The sequence below is a fragment of the Heteronotia binoei genome, chromosome 1 (genome assembly GCF_032191835.1).
Source record: "Heteronotia binoei isolate CCM8104 ecotype False Entrance Well chromosome 1, APGP_CSIRO_Hbin_v1, whole genome shotgun sequence".
NCBI classification, from domain to species: domain Eukaryota; kingdom Metazoa; phylum Chordata; class Lepidosauria; order Squamata; family Gekkonidae; genus Heteronotia; species Heteronotia binoei.
The window spans coordinates 23,846,108-23,866,570 of record NC_083223.1 but is presented as its reverse complement, the minus strand read 5'-3'; the positions used below and the strand labels follow the sequence as shown (position 1 = coordinate 23,866,570).

At 47.7% G+C, this 20,463-nt stretch overlaps 1 protein-coding gene across 6 annotated transcripts in view; it reads left to right on the top strand.

The window, feature by feature from the left end:
• Positions 1 to 17,418, top strand: part of LOC132566972 (UDP-glucuronosyltransferase 1-6-like) — a 77,444-nt gene extending 60,026 nt beyond the window's left edge. For all 6 annotated transcript variants that reach the window (XM_060232568.1, XM_060232559.1, XM_060232551.1 and 3 more), the window contains exons 2-5: positions 986 to 1,117; positions 9,942 to 10,029; positions 11,875 to 12,094; positions 16,724 to 17,418. In XM_060232568.1, the coding sequence (XP_060088551.1) occupies positions 986 to 1,117; positions 9,942 to 10,029; positions 11,875 to 12,094; positions 16,724 to 17,021 (738 nt within the window). In that variant the 3' untranslated portion in view covers positions 17,022 to 17,418. The remainder of the gene's footprint in view (positions 1 to 985; positions 1,118 to 9,941; positions 10,030 to 11,874; positions 12,095 to 16,723) is intronic.
• The last annotated feature ends 3,045 nt before the right edge of the window (positions 17,419 to 20,463 follow it).

Genomic DNA, 20,463 nt, shown 5'->3' with positions numbered 1-20,463 from the left:
GAGACAATCTGAGTATGGAATGCAATGGAAACTGCTTTGTAATACTTCAGAGAGGATGGCATTAAAGTGAGCTAAAGTGAATGCTCTGGCAAGGTGGGAGGGATTAGGTATCTCATGTGTAATGGCAGAATTCAAGGAGACAGAATGCCAAAGAACTGACTCAAATAGACTTCCTTAATAGTATGTGCAGATAGACTTCCTGAAACATCAAGGTGTTATTGTGGCCCAAGACAGAAGAGTGCACTGGATGGACCACTTGCCTGAGTCCTGGCGGTACTTTTCCATTGAGAGTTGAAGGAAATCTCAAAAGCATTAACAATTTGGGAAAATCTGACTTAGTTGTGGGTTTGTATTAAAACTAGCTGAATCAGTATTAAAACAAAATTGAGGTCAGGAAATTAATGCTTTACAGAACTGCAGCATATAACCGAAGTGTAAATGCTTACAAGATGAAAAACATGTGGCAAAGTTAAATTCTTCTGTTCATCTAGAAAATAAATGATACAATTACTAAAGGTTATATTACATTGTTCAACTCTTATCATTGCTGTCGTCAGGGCTTTGTTTGTAGAACAAGCCCAGCAGGAACTTATTTGCCCATTAGGCCACGCCCCCTGATATCATCATTGTTTTACAACAATGCTCATTTGGCTCATTTGAATATTAGGCCACACCCTCTGACGCCAAGCCAGCCAGAACTGTGTTCCTGTGCGTTCAGATGAACTTAAACATTTGAAAGAGGTACAGTATTGTAGTGCTGCTGAGTGCTAATTTGTATTTCAAGAAGTGCTCTAATAATTGTTTTCTTCTCAGCAATTTATTTATTTTGCTACAGAAAGTGCTTCCTGAACAAACAGCTAAATATTATATTCTTTGTAGCTATCTGTCAAGATGAGGCATGTTGTTTCAAAGTAAAATGTTGTCCAATTTATGTGATTGGAATGCCACAAAGAATTTTGATTGGAAAATTTATTTACTTTTGTAGGAATTTGAAGGCATAGTAAATGCATCTGGCGAACACGGCATTGTGGTGTTTTCTTTGGGCTCCATGGTCTCCGAGATTCCAATGAAAAAAGCCATGGAAATTGCTGAAGCATTGGGAACAATACCCCAGACGGTAAGAGGCAAAAATGGAGACATTATCTAGCAGAATACACAAGGAAACTGTGCCAGTTATCAGCTGCATTATTTATTGAATATATGGAACCAACAGCAAACCAAATATAGGAGTTCAGAGAAGTGAGAGGAGCAAAAATGTGGTGTGGAAAAAAGAAAGACTATGTTATTTGCAAATGATTTAATATTGAGTTTAAAACTCTCAGAGCTTTCTCAGCTCCACCGGTACCTCACAGGGTGTCTGTTGAGGGGAGAGGAGGGAAGGAGATTGTAAACTGCTCTGAGACTCCAAGTGAGGGACAGGATATAAATCTACTCTTCTTTGTCTTCTTCATCTTCTTCTTCTTTTCTTCTTCTTTGTCATTGAGACCAGTTAGAGAGGAGATTAAGAAAGATGGAAAAGAATGTAAAATTAATGAGGAAAAGAGGCAACAATTACTGATTCAGAACACGCAATACCGTAGTTCATATATCCTTATATCTGTCTTTATATCTTACAATGGGGGTAGCCCCCTTGCAAATAAAAAAAAATCGCAGTCAAGACTAGAAGGAGAATACACAGGAGAATCACAAGATTTAAAATCTGAAATTTTAAAAAGAGACAGGAAGAAATCCCCCAAACCTTCAATAGTGATGTTTCTGTAGGTGCAGACATTGTGAAAAACCTTCCTGGAGGTCTTTGATGCCTGAGATCTCACAAGAAACCTTTGCAAGATCTTGGGGGGAGAGCCGGAATCAATATCAGTTGGCAAGACTTCATTTTTAAATATTTATTTATTTCAAATATTTATTAGTTGCCGGCAGAAGCTGGGTTCAGGTAGCCGGCTCAAGGTTGACTCATCCTTTCATCCTTCCGAGGTTGGTAAAATGAGTACACAGCTTGCTGGGGGGAAAGTGTGAATGACTGGTGAAGGCAATGGCAAACCACCCTGTAAAAAAGTGCAATGTCACCCCAGAGTCGGAAGCGACTGGTGCTTGCACAGGGGACTACTTTTACCTTTACCTCATACTGCTCAAGGCAACTTACAATATTAATATAATACAAGAAAAACATAAAACCAAAATTAAAAAAATATATTACAATTTAAGACTGCTTTAATTAAGGAAAGGAAAGGTCCCCTGTGCAAACACCAATAATTTCCGACTCTGGGGTGACGTTGCTTTCACAACGTTTTCATGGCAGACTTTTTACGGGGTGGTTTGCCATTGCCTTCCCCAGTCATCTACACTCCCCCCCCCCCCAGCAAGCTGGGGACTCATTTTACCGACCTCGGAAGGATGGAAGGCTGAGTCAACTTTGGGCCGACTACCTGAATCCAGCTTCCGCCGGAATCGAACCCAGGTCGTGAGCAGAGAGTTCAGACCACAGTACTGCTGCTTTACCACTCTGCGCCACGGGGCTGCTTTAATTAAATGCATCCCTAAATAGAACAGTCTTCAGTTGCCTCCTAAAGATCAAAAATGAAGGGGTCAGGCACACCTCCCTGGGGTGATTGATCCATAATAATGGGGATGCCACTGAAAAGGTCCTCTCCCATGTCCCCACCAAACAAGCATCTTTGATTGATGGGACAGTAAGGAGGACTATGTTTGTTCTCATTCCAGCCTTTGGCCCATCCTGAGACATGTTGGTGTGAAGGCTATGAATATAGACCCCTCCTTTGCTCTGATGCTGTGCAATGCCAGGTCCATTACTAATAAGACCAAAACACTGTATGACTTAGATCTTCTTCGTGGTCTCTGTGCTTCACACTCATGGGGATAGTGCGCCTGCGCCGATCCCCGAATCGGTATCTGCAAAAGCCCGGGATTTTTTCGCGCTCGGCGCCACCAGGCATGCGCAGGCGACCCACTGCGCATGCCCACCGGCGCCCGCGCGGCAATCCCGCCAGTTCCTTTCTGACCGCTGCGCTAGAGAGGTTCCCTTTCTGATTCTCCGGTCGGTGAGAGCGATTTTTTCTCTCGTTCCAGCCCGTTTGGTCTTGTAAATAGTTAGTTAGCTAGTTATTAGTGTTAGTTAGTGATAGTTAGTAAAAAAAAAAAAAAAAGAAGAAGAAGCGTTTTCTTTGTTGTCCGGCGGATCGCCCTTTGGGGTGGTCCGTTTCCGTTTTTACCCCCCTTTCTCTCAGGCGTTTCTGAGCAGAAGGAAAAATTTTTCCCGCGCGACCGCTTATGGAAAGTCGCTGGGGGTTTTTTAAGCGCTGCCGGGCTTGTGGGAGGAAGATTGCCCCTCCCGACGGACATTCCCTGTGCCTGCTGTGTTTGGGGGAGGCGCACAGAGTTGAGTCGTGCCCGCACTGCCTTCGGTTCTCGAAACAGACCAGGAAGAACCGTGCGGCTCGATTATCGGCAGCGCTCACCGAATCGGCGCTTCGACCTCATCGATCGATGGAGGTTTCGGCACCGAAGTCGACCGACACCCCGGCACAGGAGCTTGCATCGGCCGATGCTGCTCCGATTCTGACTTTGGAATTGCCGGAAGAGCGTGGCTCCACGAAGCGTCCCCATGAGGGTTCGGTGGATGCGCCCGCTACAAAACGCCGAGAGGACTCGGGGACCCGAGCTCCGAAAAAGGCGAAATCGAAGGAGAAGCGCAAGCGACCCCGCACTCCTTCTCCGTCGGAAGGCGCATCGACGTCGGCAAAACCGCCGAAATCGATTCGGGTCTCTCCGCGCAGGAGCCCAACAGCCCAACAACGCCTGTCGGCGTCGGAGCAGGAGCCGGAAATTGACCTCACCCAACGGTCTTCATCCTCAGGCTCACGGCGTCGGTCGAGCAGCGGATCGACGTCGGGGGTAGACGCTTCGGCACCGGTCGTAGACCCGCCCTTCAAGCCCCGACCCAGACGGGACCTATCCTACACCCCGCAACGCTTCCCAATACCACCATGGGAGCAACGGCGGTGGCAGCCTCCCTACTCCAGATACGAATCCTGTCGGTGGTACCCGGAGGACTACCAAGACTGGGAACAAGCTTCGGAGTTTTCTGCGATGTCGAGGGTCTCGCATCACTCCCGAAAGGCGTCGGCGTCGGTCCCCCCGGATCGACAGCTAGTCCCGGTCGAAGCTCCTCCAAGACTATCATCGGTACAACTTCAACCGCGAGCGTCGACACCGAGGCTCTCCGAGCATTCCACTCAGCGTGACTCCTCGTCATCGGAGTCGGACAGTGAGATCCCTGATCTGGAACCCTCACCTGGTTCCAACACGGCGGAGGATCTTCCGATCTCGCCGTCGGAAGACCTAAAATCCTATGGCGACCTCGTGAGGCGCATCGCTTCCACCCTCAGACTGCCTGTGACCCAACCGGAACCCGTAGTGGATGACAACGTGTTCGATATAATGCAGAGGAACACGTCCACTGCGGTGGCCCTTCCAGTCACCAAGGTGATTCTTCAGGCCATCAAAGAATCTTGGAAGAAGCCTTCCTCGACACCCGTTTCCTCCAAACGCCTGGACCATATGTACAGGGTTCAGGAGGCAGGTGCTGAATTTCTGTTCACCCACCCACGTCCGAATTCTGTGGTGGTCTCCTCCTCCTCGAAGGCAAGGAAGGTGCACTCCTCCCCACCGGACAAGGAGGGTAGGAAAATCGACGGGATGGGCCGCAAGGTCTATTCAGCGGGGGCACTCGGCATCAAGGTATCTAACTATGCAGCCTGCATGGCTAGGTACCAGTATGCCGTGTGGGAACAGCTTTCCCCCTTCCTCTCTTCACTAAGTGAGGACAAGAAGACGGCGGCAATGAAATTGCAAAAGGAAGGTCTCGCTGTAGCCAGACAGCAACTGGCTGCAGCGAAACATATGGTGGAAGCCTCAGCCAAAGCCATTACATCGGCAGTTTGCATCAGGCGACACTCCTGGCTCAGGTCGACGGCACTGCACCAAGACACCAAGACCTTTATCGAGGACTTACCCTTCGAGGGTGACGGGCTCTTCAGCACTACGACCGACACGGCGCTGCAAGAGTTTGACAAGAGTGTCAAGACATCCAGAAACTTGGGGGTCCAACCTTCCTCCAAGTCTCCGAAGTCAAAACAATGGTCCAAACCTTGGACCAAGAAGCCCTATCAGAAGTTCTCCCCTGAGCAGTGGCGTCCTCGCTCGCAGCAACCTGAACGGCCACCCTACTCCGGCAACGGCAGAAACCGTTATGGGGGCCAGCCTTCTAATAAATCTAAGGGGGCTCGGCCACAGAAGCAGGGGGTTTGACTTCCCGCAAGCACGCGTCATCGCCCCCACTGTCGACCATTCCATTCGCCTACGCCCTTTCCTGCCTGCCTGGGAGTTGATCTCCACAGACAGGTGGGCTCTGTCCATTATTCAAGAGGGCTACAAGATAGAGTTTATCCAGACCCCAAACCAGTCCGTGGTAGTTACCACTCCCCCTTCCCCACCTCTGCTGGCGGAGGTGAGCAACCTCCTACAGAAACAAGCCATAGAGGTTGTTCCACCGGAGACCAGGGTGGGAGGTTTCTACTCCCGCTACTTTCTGGTTCCCAAAAGGGACGGGGGTCTACGGCCTATCATGGACTTGCGGGGTCTGAACAAATTCATTCTATACCAGAAGTTCAGAATGGCTACACTGCAAACGATCCTGCCCCTCATCAATCAGGGGGATTGGATGGCGACCCTGGACCTCAGGGATGCTTACTTTCATGTCAGCATCCATCCCGCGTTCAGGCGTTTCCTACGATTTGCAGTGGGTGCTCGTCACTTCCAATTCAGGGCCCTGCCGTTTGGACTGTCTACTGCTCCTCGGGTGTTCACGAAGCTGATGAGTGTGGTGGCTGCTCATCTTCGCCTTCAGGGAGTCGTTGTTTTTCCGTACATCGACGACTGGCTTCTTGTAGCGAAGTCGAGGGAGAGTTTAACTTCTCACATCGCCATTACTCTGCGTCTTCTCGGCACCCTGGGGTTGCAGGTCAACGTGGAGAAGTCTCATCTCACCCCGTCAAAGACAGTTCAATTCATAGGGGCTCTGTTGGACACGGATCAGCACAGAGCGTTTCTTCCCGCTCAGAGAGCAAGGGACATCATGACTCTGGTACAGCTTCTCCAAAGGCGACAATGGGGCACAGCACAACAGATCCAGCGGATGCTGGGACTGATGGCTGCGACGACGAGCGTGCTGCGCTTTGCAAGACTGCACATGAGGGGCCTACAGCTATGGTTCTTGCGCCATTTTCGCCCTCTCAGAGACTCACCTCGGAAGAGGTTCACCATCCCATCCGAGGTTCTTCAATCCCTGCAATGGTGGGGGTCGGAGAGCAACATCTGCCAAGGGGCTCCCTTTCATCTACCAACCCCTTCCGTGACCATCGCCACCGATGCTTCCATGTGGGGGTGGGGAGCTCATCTGGAGGACTTATGTGTGGGGGGCAAGTGGCCACTGAAACTCGGCCAGTACCACATAAATTACCTGGAACTGCTGGCGGTCCACTTTGCCCTTCGATCCTTCCGCCCTCTGTTAGCGGGGAAGACCGTGGCATTACTGACGGACAACACCACTGCCATGTGTTATATAAACAGGCAGGGAGGGACAGTGTCTCGCAGGCTATGCTCACTGGCATTAGATCTCTGGAGGGAGTGCCTCCAGTGGGACATTTTTGTGAAGGCTACGCATCTGCCTGGGGTCCTCAACGTACAGGCGGACTCTCTCAGCAGGGGTGCAGCATCCCCACACGAATGGGAACTGCAGTGGAAGTTCCTGGAACCAGTATTCCAACTTTGGGGCTATCCGCAGCTAGATGTTTTCGCCACAGCGTGGAACAAGAAGTGCCCCTTGTTCTGTGCCAGGGGGGGTGCGGACCCGACTTCCCTGGGAGACGGACTCCTTTTTCAGTGGGAGGGTTGGTTCCTGTACATGTTCCCACCCTTACCTCTGCTGACGAGAGTGGTCCACAAGTTAGTGCAGGAGAGACCACGATGCATTCTGGTGACCCCGTGGTGGCCCCGTCAGAGCTGGTTCCCGATTCTGCTCCAGCAGTCGAAGGGGATCTTTTACCAGTTCCCGGCGGAACCGGACCTGTTGTCGGCCCAGGGCGGACACGTGCTCCATCACAACGTGCCGCACCTGAAGCTGACAGCGTGGTTCATCGACCACTAGACTTTTCCACCAGGGTTCAGCAGGTGCTCCAGAGTAGCAGGAAACCTTCCACCCGTGCCTCTTATGAGAGGAAGTGGAAGAAGTTCAGTGACTTCGTGGCTGACTCTCTTGTGCCACCCAACTCGGTTGGACTCCCGGCAATTTTTGAGTTTCTTTTGTCTTTGATCGATGAGGGGTTAGTTTTTTCCTCCATCAAGGTTTATTTGGCAGCTATTTCTGCCTTCCATGTTTCGGTCGAGGGTTACTCTGTTTTTGCACACCCGCATTCCAAAAGATTTTTAAAGGGCCTGTTCCGGCTTCATCCCCCCTCTAGATCCCCTCCACAGTTGTGGGACCTGACTTTGGTTTTGGACAAGTTAACTCGCCGTCCCTTTGAACCCATGGCAACATGTTCCCTGCAGCTTTTGTCCTGGAAGACTGCATTTTTAGTTGCCATCACGTCAGCACGTCGTGCGGGGGAGCTCACAGCGATGCGGTGTGACTACCCATACCTTGCCTTTAGGGAGGCCGGAGTTTCTTTGGCCCCGGACATTACTTTTCTCCCGAAAGTGGTTTCCCAGTTTCACCTTAACTTAGAAGTTTGGTTACCCAGTTTTTACCCTAGTCCTTCCTCGGACGAGGAACGGAGGCTACATGCACTGGATGTTAAGCGTGCCCTCCTATTTTATTTAAACCGTTCAAGGGGTTTTCGTAAGGATAACCAGCTTTTTGTCTCCTACTCTGCCCCCAAGTTAGGGTCCAAGATTTCGTCTCAAAGACTTTCCAAGTGGCTTACTGAGACGATCAAACTTTGTTATCTGTTGGCTAAAAAGCCGTTACCTGGACCTGTGCGTGGACACTCCACTAGGGCGATGGCCACGTCGGTGGCATTCCTGAAAGGTGTGTCCCTTTCTGATGTCTGCAAGGCGGCTACCTGGTCTTCTCCGCATGCCTTCATGAAGCACTACGCGCTGGACGTGCATGCTCAGCAGAGGACTCGGTTGGGAGCTGCGGTGCTACAGGCTGTGTCTTCAGGCTGACCGTCTTCCCGCCTCCAGGTATGCTTTGCTTGCTAATCTCCCATGAGTGTGAAGCACAGAGACCACGAAGAAGATAGACAGGTTGCTTACCTGTAACTGTAGATCTTCGAGTGGTCATCTGTGCATTCACACTACCCGCCCTCCTTCCCCGCTGCTGACGGTCTCTCTCTCTCCAGAAAGGGGCTTTCAGCGGTCAGGGAGGAACTGGCGGGATTGCCGCGCGGGCGCCGGTGGGCATGCGCAGTGGGTCGCCTGCGCATGCCTGGTGGCGCCGAGCGCGAAAAAATCCCGGGCTTTTGCAGATACCGATTCGGGGATCGGCGCAGGCGCACTATCCCCATGAGTGTGAATGCACAGATGACCACTCGAAGATCTACAGTTACAGGTAAGCAACCTGTCTTTCTTCCACCACCAACCTCTACTGACAGGGTGACAGGACCTCATTCTCCCCAAAGAGGCAAGAGTCTTCAGAGGTAGTTTGCCATTGCCTGCTTCTGCATCGCAACCCAGGACTTCTTTGGTGGTCTCCCATCCAAATACAGACCAGGGCCCCTGCTTAGCTTCTGAGAACTGACAAGATTGGGCTAGCTTGGACTATGAAGCTGCATTCTTGAATTTTTATTTTGGTGGACTTGTCTACTACAGACACCAGGGGGCAGTGCAACAATGCACATAGCAGGCAAGGAAAAGCAGTTATTGAGCTTTTGGTTTAAGGTACATAGTAAAAGCGATGGTATTCCCAGTAGTAATGTATGACTGTGAGAACTGGACTATAAGGAAGGCTGAGTGCAGAAGAATAGATGCTTTTGAGCTGTGGTGCAGGTGCTGGAGGAGAATCTTGAGAGTCCCTTGGACTGCAAGAAGATCAAATCAGTGAGTCCTAAGGGAAATCAATCCAGACTGTTCCCTGGAAGGTCAGATGCTGAAGCTGAAGCTCAAATACTTTGGCCAGCAAATGAGACTGGAGCACTCACTGGAGAAGACCCTGATGCTAGGAAAGACAGAAGGCAAAAGAAGGGGACAGCAAAAGGAGATGGCTGGACAGCATTACTGATGTAACTAACATGAATTTGAGCAGACTTCGGAGGATGGTGAAAGACGGGAGGGCCTGGCGTGACTTTGTCCATGGGGTCGCAAAGAGTCGGACTCGACTGTGCAACTGAACAACAACAAACTTTGCTAGACCTTTCCAGCAGTCACAGTGGCCACCCTGGCAAAGAAGCCCACACAAGAGGAAGTCTTCTAGTTCTCCAAACTTTCTGGAACTACAGCAGCATTTCAGCACAGCATAGCTACAAGTTGATTATCTTTTCTCCATTTTCTTAATTCTCTCTAATCACCACTTTCCCTGTTTCTGCTGGGTTCTCCTTGATTGCTTTGATCTTCTGTTCCTTCCAACTATGTCTTCTTCCATTTCTCACACTGTTGTTAATTAATCTATCATTGTTTTTGTACAATTATATCTACATAGAAATGAAAAGTAAGGATCTGTGATAATGATTGAAAACAGAACTAGTGATTGCAAAAAAAAAAAAGGAGTAGTCTTCAGGGAAAAGAGTGAGGTTCTGCCCCAGATGTTTGAGATAAGGTTAAATATTGGGAAGGGATGTTCCTCTTCAATTACTTCTTTGCAGGAAAAAAATCAACACAGGAGAACATTTCAGTCAACACTGTTTTATATTTCCTAATCCATGAAGGTGCTGTGGAGGTATACTGGAGAAGTGCCTCCCAACCTTGCGAAGAACACCAAACTCGTTAAATGGCTTCCACAGAATGATCTACTTGGTATGTCTAGACCAGAAACTATTCTGATGGAGCTCCCCACCCACCCCCACCAATGAACATCATAACTAATTCTCAGCATGGCCACAGCAGCAGAACACCTCAGTCCATAGACAATGCAAATGCTGGTTTTCAGTTGAATACTAGAAGCTGAAGTGTAGCTTGAGGCTGGTCTTTTGTTTGTTTGTTTCTTATATAACATTTTGAAAGTTTTTTAGGCTCAGGCCTCATTTTGGGCAGGAGCTCACAGGAGCAGAGCTCCAGAACCTCTAAATGTTATTGTTCTTTTTTGTGCTCTTTTTTTCTTGCCCCCCACCCAATAATTGCTTTTAAGCTCTATTGTTCAACCCCCCCCCTCTTGAGAATTTTGCTGAACTCTAAGATTTGACGAACTTTCTAATAGTTCTCCTCACAAAAAAGGGCAATAACCAAAACATATAAAACAGACCAATGAAAATCTTCATCGTGCCACTGTGGCCACAAAGGAGGGAGTAAAAAGTATGATGGGAGTCAGGTTTTATTAGGACAATTCTAATTCAAGAAGCATGTTAAGGTAGATGCTGAGCTGATATAATTTAGTACACCTTCTGGTGATGTCAGGGGTGTGTGGCATATGCAAATGAGTTGTGCTAATGAGCTCCAGCACCTCTTTTTCTTCAAAATGACCCATTTAGGCCCTTTCCCATTCCTGCACAGCCAGCCTATGCTTAGAAATTATTACTCAAAAAGAAAATTTCCTACTGTTTCTACAGATAGTCTCTTCCAGTTGAGAGGTGACTCTGATTGGAATTTAGGTCAGAGCACTTTGAAGTGTGGCCTTACGGAAGCAGCTGCCCTCTGAAAACTTTGCACAGACAATGCAGATAGCTGACACACACCAGATTTTTTTAATGTACCTAATGAGGTTCTTAATGCAGGACATTAGAAGATGGTAGGGTTGCCAGCTACCTGGTGGGAAAATTGTCCTGCTCCTTTAATAGAGGCTTAATAGGTGGAAATGGGCAAGTGAAGCTTTTCATGACACAGAGATAAATAAAATCATGTAGTAAATAACATCCCATGGGACCTCTGTTAAAGGACAGGTTGCTTTTCCTTTAAGTTGTTGGCAACCCTAGGAGGTTTCCATCGAGCATTCATAAGACTGGTGTAGGAGGAGTGCAGGCTTTGGGGCCTGCAAAATATGTTAAATCAAAATGGGGGTCCCTACATTGCTACCATTTCAGAACTACCATTCTAGACTCGTGTTAAAGGCAAAACTGCAGTAGCTGGTCAAGTCCAGTTTCTCTCATGACTAGCATTTGTGATGGTGAAATGATCCTCCTAACTTCCCTGTCATCCTGATCAGCATTTTCATAGTCTCAGAACAACATACACAAAAGATGAGCTTCATCACTGAGTTTTCTAATGTTGGATGCTTCTATAAGAATGTCTTTTCTATCATCTACATCAGGGGTTGCCAACGGTAGCTCTCCAGATGTTTTTTGCCTACAACTCCCATCAACCCAACCATTGGCCATGCTGGCTGGGGCTGATGGGAGTTGTAGGGAAAAAACATCCGGAGAGCTACCGTTGGCCACCCCGATCTACATTAGACAAAATGTGTAGTGACCAGCAAGGCTTTTTTTGTAGCAGGAACTAGTCCTTTGCATATTAGGCTACACCCCCCTCTCCGATGTAGCCAACCCTCCAAGAGCTTACAGGGCTCTTCTTACAGGGCCTACTGTAAATTCTTGGAGGATTGGTTGCATAAGGGGAGGGGGGGTGTAGCCTAATATGCAAAGGAGTTTCTGCTACAAAAAATCTATTAAACCCAGTTTACCTTTCCAACCATCCCTCTTGCTCCTACAGCTCATCCGAAAGCCAGAGCCTTCATCACCCACAGTGGCTCCCATGGGATTTATGAGGGAATCTGCAATGCAGTCCCTATGGTGATGATGCCCCTTTTTGGAGATCAGATGGACAATGCCAAGCGAGTGGAATCTCGGGGAGCAGGAGTGACTCTGAACGTGCTTGAAATGACTTCCAAGGACCTCTCTGATGCACTAAAGGCTGTTATTTATGATAAAACGTGAGTACTGAAAGGCATGATCACACCAAATTCATTCAAGGGCCAGTACTAAATACATTTATAACTATATATTTCTAATGTCAATAATTTATAGAGAAACAGAATGGATCCACTAATGGGATCCACTAGCTGATCCACTAATGGGAGGGGAGGGTTTGGGGAGAGGAGGGACCCCAGCATTGCGTAATGCCATAGACTCCACACTCCAGGGCAACTGATCTTGGTCATCAGGAGATCAGTTGTAATAGTGGGAGTTCTCCAGGTGCCACCTGGGGGGGGGGGTGGCAATCCAACAACCTGGTGACAATTCAGAGAGAGGGCTGGCTCCAGTAAGCTTGTGATCACTCTCTCTCCCTGTGCAGAGAGTCAAAGCATGGATAGTTTGTCTGCACGGGACTAGAGTGGAGAAGTCTACAAAGATATACTTCACATTGTAAAATTGTAGAACTAACCTTGTTTACAGCCTCTAACAAAACAGTGACCTATTACACATGCACAGCTTATTGCAGAGGATCTGAGCAGTTAAGCCTTTAAGCTTGGCTTTGGATTCTGCGCTTGTCGTATGCACCATTCTTTTTTCTCCAAGGTATTTATTCTGCAGCTCTGCACTGCCTTCTCCCAATGCTCAGTTTAAACTGGGTGACAGGAGAAGGCAGCCCAGCCAGGAGTCATTTCCCCCAGCAACAGAGCTTTTTTTCTGGTAAAAGAGGTGCTGGAACTCTCAAGAGGAAAATGAAGGAGAAACGGATGGGCGCCCCTCATGAACTTTTAAATGTTTTTTGATAATTTTATTTTCACAAAAAGGTTCTGGAACTCCAGTCCACCACATTCCTCCAGAAAAAAAGCTCTGCCCAGCAATATGAGACTAGAGATAGTCTCATATCAATAGTCTAATGCTGCTTGTAAAAGCATTTTAAATTGTAAAACAACAAGGGACACACCAATGAATGATGGAAGGTACAGAGTGACTAGAACAACCTTGATGTGGGTGGCAGAGTAACCTTTGAGGGGCAGCAAAGTGGTGGTGGGGGAATCTGAGGGAATCTGTACAGTTTTGAATTACCGTCAGTTTGGAAGCAAAACAAGGGGAAAATTGGTACAACACCACTCCCAGAAAACCTGGGGAAACAGTGACCAGAAAGCGAACTAAGCTCTGAAGGGGGTAAAATCAATGCAAAACAAAAAAGAAAACCTGATGAACATGCATGATGAAGCAAGGCAAAACATTTGTGCATAGGCTTGCCAATCCCCAGGTCCCAGTGGGGGTTCTTCCGCTTTCCCAGACTCCTTCCCGCCCCCAGAGGACCATGTGCCTTTGGAGGCTTCAGTCTCCGATTGAAAGGCTTCCTCTTGGGATGGTGTGTCTGTGTGACTTTGAAGAAGTTGGCAGCAACTCGTGAGTAGAGAGGCCAATCCGTGGCTTCAGAGTCGCCAAAAACGGGGGGGGGGGGAGGGAAATGTCTGCTAAGCACTTCATTATTCCCTATGTGGAGATCGATTCTCATAGGGTATAATGGGGAATTGATCTGGAGGTTTCGGGGGCTCTGGGAGAGCTGTTTTTTGAGGTAGAGGCAACAAATTTTCAGTATAGTATCTAGTGCCTCTCCCCAAAGTACCCCCCAAGTTTCAAAATGATTGGACCAGGGGGTCCAATTCTATGAGCCCCAAAAGAAGGTGCCCCTATCCTTCATTATTTCCTATGGATGGAAGACATTTAAAAAGGTGTTCTGTCCCTTTAAATGTGATGGCCAGAACTCCCTTGGAGTTCAGTTATGCTTGTCACACCCTTGTTCCTGGCTCCACCCCCAATGTCTCCTGGCTCCACCCCCAAAGTACCCAGATATTTCTTGAATTGGACTTGGCAACCCTATTTGTGCATAATATATCAGTAACTGCTAGAATGGGTACTTTGCTCTCAAAAAGTATCACAACATCCCTCTTTATTATAGGGTTGTCAACTTCAGTTTGGGAAATTCTTGGAAATTTGGAGGTGGAGCTTAATGGAAGATGGGATTAGAGAAGATGAACCTCATCAGGGTGTGCCATATGCTCCAAATCAGCCATTTTCTCCAGGGGAGCTGAGCTCTGTAGTCTAGAGGTCAGCTGTATTCTGCATTTCTAGGCAACCTTAATCATTAAGCTACCACCACTTATCTATTAAAGGGACAGGGCATTTTTCCTTCAGCTCACTTGGCAAGCTTAAACAAAACTGCCTGACTATTTGCTCCAAGCCCAGACCTCTTCCCTGTCAGTTTATCAAAATCAATGCAGTCCTATGAATATACACTCAAAATAAATCCAATATCTCTAAATGGAACTTACTGTCAGGGAACTTGAGACTGAAGTTATGTTATATAGAAAAGGGAGCTCATACCTTGATAAGTTATGATATCATTTTGTTACTACAAATCAACACAGTATTGCAAATTCATCAGAAAACCCACCATTTATATAAAATCCCTGATTTTATTTACTTTCAGTCTTTCAATAAAAACGAAATCCTGATTCTGTGACATTTCCGGAGAGGCCGTTTCAAAAAAGAATCAATATGAAAAGAAACCAAGACAGAATCCACAACATTTTGTTACAAGATCCTACATGTTTGTGCATGCATGTCCATGTCCAAACTGGATCAACAGATCTACAAAATGGAGCTAGATTTAAACTCCCCAAAATAATAGAAATATTATCTGTAGCTTTAGAAAAAATATGTTTACTGAGGTCTCAGAGGCCATTTTGGAGGGTACTTTGTTGCCATCAAGTTAGGGTGGCCAGACCGTCCCGGTCTCCCGGGACTTTCCCGGTTCTGGCCCCCAATTCCCGGCTCCCGGGCTGGCTATACCGGGACCATTAGAAGTCCCGGTATAGCCAGCGGGGAGCCGGCGGGCCGCGCATGCGGGCGGGGAAGGCGGGGAGTGAGGGAGCCAGCGTCCCTGCGCATGCGCACGGCGGTGTGCGCACGCGCAGGGACGCTGGCTCCCTCACTCCCCGCCTTCCCCGCCCGCGGGGCCCGGCGGCGGTGGCGGAGGCTGGGGAGGCCGCCGCGGGTCCCTGGAGGGCTTCCAGAGGCCCGCGGAGGCGCCGCCGCTGGTCCCTGGAGGCCCTCCAGAGGCCCGCGGAGAGGCCGCCGCGGGTCCCTGGAGGGCCTCCAGAGGCCGCCGCGGGTCCCTGGAGGGCCTCCAGAGGTCCGCGGAGGCCGTGGAGAGGCCGCCGCTGGTCCCTGGAGGCCCTCCAGAGGCCCGCGGAGGCCGCGGCAGGGCTCGGGGGAAGCGAGCTAGACTGCTGTTCTTTTGAGGGGTTATAGAGTGTTTCGAGCCCGTCCCTGTGGCATCAGTCCCATCGTTGTGGGGCCCAGGGGGCCGGCGCAGCGGCACGCTGAAGCAGCCCGTCGGTCACTTCCGGGTTCCTGTCCTGCATCTCGACCTGTGTTATTAGTGACAGGCTGCTTTGGCATGCCACTGCGCCGGCCCCCTGGGTCCCACAACGATGGGACCGATGCCACAGGGACGGGTCTGGTTGTCCCACTGGGCCCGGCCCTTCACTGGTGCTGTCCACTGTGCCACCTGGCCACTGTATGTAGTATCTATGATGTATTTTGATCTCATAATTTTTTCTCCTAAGACCATATGAACATATGAAGCTGCCTTCTACTGAATCAGATCCTCGGTCCATCAAAATCAGTATTGCCTACTCAGACAGGCAGTGGCTCTCCAGGGTCTCAAGCTGAGGGTTTTCACTCCTACTTGCCTGGACCCTTTTTAGTTGGAGATGCCGGGGATTGAACCTGGGACTTTCTGCTTACCAAGCAGATGCTCTACCACTGAGCCACCGTCTCTCCCCTGTACAAACATAGACATGGACATGGACATGCATGCACAAACATGTAGGGTCTTGTAACAAAATATGGATTCTGTCTTGGTTTCTTTTCATATTGATTCTTTGTTGAAACTGCCTCTCCAGAAATGTCATAGAATCAGGATTTCCTTTTCATTGAAAGACTGAAAATAAATAAAATCAGGGATTTTATATACATGGTGCGTTTTCTGATGAATTTGCAATACTGTGTTGATTTGTAGTAACAAAATGATATCATAACTTATCAAGGTATGAGCTCCCTTTTCTATATAACATAGTTGCAGTCTCAAGAACACTTACTAGACAGTAAGTTCCATTTAGAGATATTGGATTTATTTTGAGTGTATATTCATAGGATTGCATTGATTTTGATAAACTGACCAGTGGTGGAATTCTAGCAGGAGCTCCTTTGCATATTAGGCCATACACCCCTGATGTAGCCAATCCTCCAAGAGCTTACAAGGCTCTTTTTTTGTAACTCTTGGAGGATTGACTACATCAGGGGTGTATGGCCTAATATGCAAAGGAGCTCCGGCTAGAATTCCACCCCTGTCTAAAACTGAAAATAGGATTTCCCCTGCATTCTCTTTGAAGGCCAACATAGCTCCACATATACTTTTTAAAAAACATGTTGGACAATTGGGGGATTTTTATGTGAACTGGAGAACAGCACTGACATTCAAAGGCTGATTTAGCCCTCAGCCATGCTGTGTCTGTCTTTACCCATGGTTCATAAAGTAACACGTAACACGTTATCTTTTGCAATGCTTTCAGGTACAAAGAGAATATCATGCGTCTTTCAGCCCTGCACCTGGACAGACCCATCCACCCTATTGACCTTGCCGTACATTGGGTGGAATTTGTGATGAGGCATAAGGGTGCTCCTCATTTACGACCAGCAGCCCATGACCTCAACTGGTTCCAGTACCATTCTATCGATGTTATTGCCTTCCTCTTGGCTGTTCTCTTAACCTCCCTCTTCATCTCGCTGAAGTGCTGCCTTTTCTGCTTTAGGAAATGCTTCTGCAAAAAAGGAAGACTGGCCAAGAAAAGCAAATCAAAATCCCAGTAAATTCGGGATTTAGGAGGCACCCAGCATTGAACTCAGAATTCCTGGGGCCAATGAGTTCCCCCAGCATTTACATATGCATGCAAGCATTTTGACCAATGAAAGAATGAATATAAGCAATTTGGATCTCCAAAGGATCTGTAAATTTCAAGGCAGAGTCCAGTGCACTGCAGTTCATAGATAGAAGAGGGAATAAACGACCTCGGTTACTTGTATTTCAGTGCATATGTAGGAATGGCCATTACTAATTTCAAACTAGTAACACTGACAAACTAGATTAAAAACTAGAAGCACTTCCAAATTGTAAATGCCTTCAGATGCGTCTCCCCTTTGAAACAGCAGTAAAGCCTTTGTGGTTCTTCTATATATGTTAATTTAATAAATTGTGTGAAACTGAAAAGATTGTCAAGGATAATTAATGTAATGCAAGGTTGTGGTTTACTAGTTTCAAATATGAATGGAATTAGAGCAGGTCTTCATTCCCCAGTTACCTTTGACATTGCTGTGATGGATTTGTATTCTCTCCTGACAGTTTTTTTGCCAGGCTATTATTTGTTCTATACCAGGACTCCCATTACTGAATGCCTATTTACCAAATGCAGTCTGTGATGACTGAATGAAACTGATAATAATATTTATATTAGGTTTAGGGCCACCAAGCTCCCAGGCACGGCAGGGGTTCTCCCACTCTGGAGGTCCCCAACCCACTGGCCTGCATCTATAGAATTTCCCTCCCAAATTCCTAGAGTGTCCAGGAAAACCAAATAGTTTTCCCAGAAGTGCCTAGAGCAGCCGGCACGTGACGTCGCTGGTGCAATGACGTCACTTGCGAGAGGCCATGAGAGACTTACCAACCCTAGTTAGGTTGTTCAAAGATCCTCACATAAATGATCTTGTTTTCCTTGCAAACAAGCATGTAAGGCAGGTCAGTTGCATTATCATCTTCATACTACAGATGAGGGTTCCACTGAGAGAGTTTACAACAGAGATGAGACTTGAACCAGGGACTGCCTTTGTCTCAGGCTACCCATGTCTGAACTTGCTGAGAATGAGATGGAAAAAGATCTTGGGGTTGTAGTGGACAGCTCAATGAAAGTGTCAATCCAGTGTGCTGCAGCAAGTGAAAAAGGCAAACTCTATGTTAGAGATTATTAGGAAAGAAACTGAACAGAAATTGGCCTATTATTATAATGCCCCTGTATAGATCTATGACTTTTATTTGAAATATTATGTACAGTTCTGGTCACATCACAGAGCTGGAAAAGTACAAAACGGGCAACCAAGAGGATTAGGGAGTTGGAGCATCTTCTCCATGAGGGAAGGCTGAAGAGTCTGGGACTTTTCAGATTAGAAAACAGACTGTTAAGGGGAGGCATGGTAGAGGTTTATAAAATTATGCACGGGATGGAGAGATTTGGCAAAGAGATTTTTTTTTCTCCATCTCTCAAAATTCTAGAACTTGACACTGATGGGCAATAGATTCAGGATGAACAAAATAGAATATTTCATTACACAGTGTGCAACTAAAATGTGGAATTCGATGCCAGAGGATGTTGTGATGGCCACAGGAATACAGCTTTAAAGGGGGGTTAGAGTCATGGAAGATAGGTCTATCAGAGGCTGCTAGCCATGGTGACTTAAGGGAACTTCCACATTCAGCCTCTGCATCCCAGAGCCAGGAGGCAACATCAGGGGAAGATCTTGTCCTCTATGGCCTGTTGTTGGCCCTCCAGAGGAACTGGTTGGTTACTGTTTGAGACAGGACACTGGACTAGATGGGCCACTGGTCTGATCCAGCAGGGCTCTTCTGATGTTCTTATTCCACTCTTTGTCATATCATTCCAGGCCAAGAACACTTACTTCTCCCATCAACCATCATTCTATTCTGTGGGTATTATTCCATCATTCTATTCCTGTACCAGAGAAGTCTATCTAGTTCCACAGACTTTCATCCAAAATCCATTATGCATTTTCAATTGTAATTTTTTAATGCTGTAATGTATTTCAATGGAGCCCATGCAAGTCAATTGGCATTCCTGGATCCCATTATACCCAATGGGCCTTCAAGCCTCTCCTATTATCCCCAATGAGCTTTAGTACATCCCATAGCAAATAACAAAATCATCCCAAGCATGCTGTGTGTTGACTGTAGACTGTGAGGGGAAAGCTGAGGAGAGGAGAGGAGGGAGGGAGAGAGGCAGGGAGGGGTAAGAGGAGAGCTGGGAGGGATGTGACCTCTGCCCCCGTCTTCAGCCGACTCCTCCAAACTCCCTCCTTCCCTTGCAAAAGCCACAACTGTGAGTGGGCTCACTGGCGGCTTTCATCGTTTGGTAAGTGACCACTTAAGCCTACCTGATGTTCCCTTGTGCAAGCACCAGTCGTTTCCGACTCTGGGGTGACGTCGCATCACGACATTTTCACTGCAGACTTTTTACGAGGTGGTTTGCCATTGCCTTCCCCAGTCATCTACACTCCCCCCCCCCCAGCAAGCTGGGTACTCATTTCACTGACCTCGAAAGGATGGAAGGCTAAGTCAACCTCGAGCCAGCTACCTGTATCCAGCTTCCGCCGGAACTGAACTCAGGTCGTGCGCAGAATTTAGACCGCAGTACTGCAGCTTTACCACTCTGCACCACGGGGCTTGTTACCTGATGTTAGCTGTGCCCAAATGGAACAATAAAGGAAGTCAACTAGGTTTTTCAAGAAATAGTCTGCAAATAAATCTGATATAATAATGAGTGGTTCTTGTTTCCTTAAGTGAAGGAGGATGGGCCATATCAGTCATATCCACTGATGGAATTGTGGGTGGGAAACACCTTTTTGGCCTGATACTCTGCAGCAACAACCAACAAAATTAATTCAGTATCAGCGTACATGAACAATCTGTAAAAAGGTATATCCATATTATGAGTGTACAGGGCTATTTTTCAAAAGCAGGAACGCACAGGAATGCAGTTCCAGCTGGCTTGGTGGCAGGGGGTGTGGCCTAATATGCAAATGAAATCCTGCTGGGCTTTTTCTATATATAAAAAAGCCCTATGTGGAATAATGGTGACATAGGGGGTGTTGCCTAATTTGCAAAAAGGTTCAAATGATTAATAAAAGAGTGCCGAGCCTGCTGAAGAGATTTCCCAGATTCACCATTAATCCTTGGCAGTGTTCCAAGATGTATCTAATACTGCAATTCCTACCACCCTCCAATTCTCCAATTCCTGATAGCACCTCCTATTCTCCCCTGACCTCAGACATGCAGAGGGAGGGGGGTTAAGTGGCAGCCTTTCTCCCTCTCCTTCCCTCAGGTTGGCTCCTGTGCCTCTGCTCAAGCCCAACCTGCCCATCCTCCCCAGCCACTTGCAAGAGTGCCTCTTCTATAGGATGTTCTCACTTCCCTGCCCCATTCTGAAGGCATAAGGATTGACACAGACCCGAATTCCCCCTTTCCACT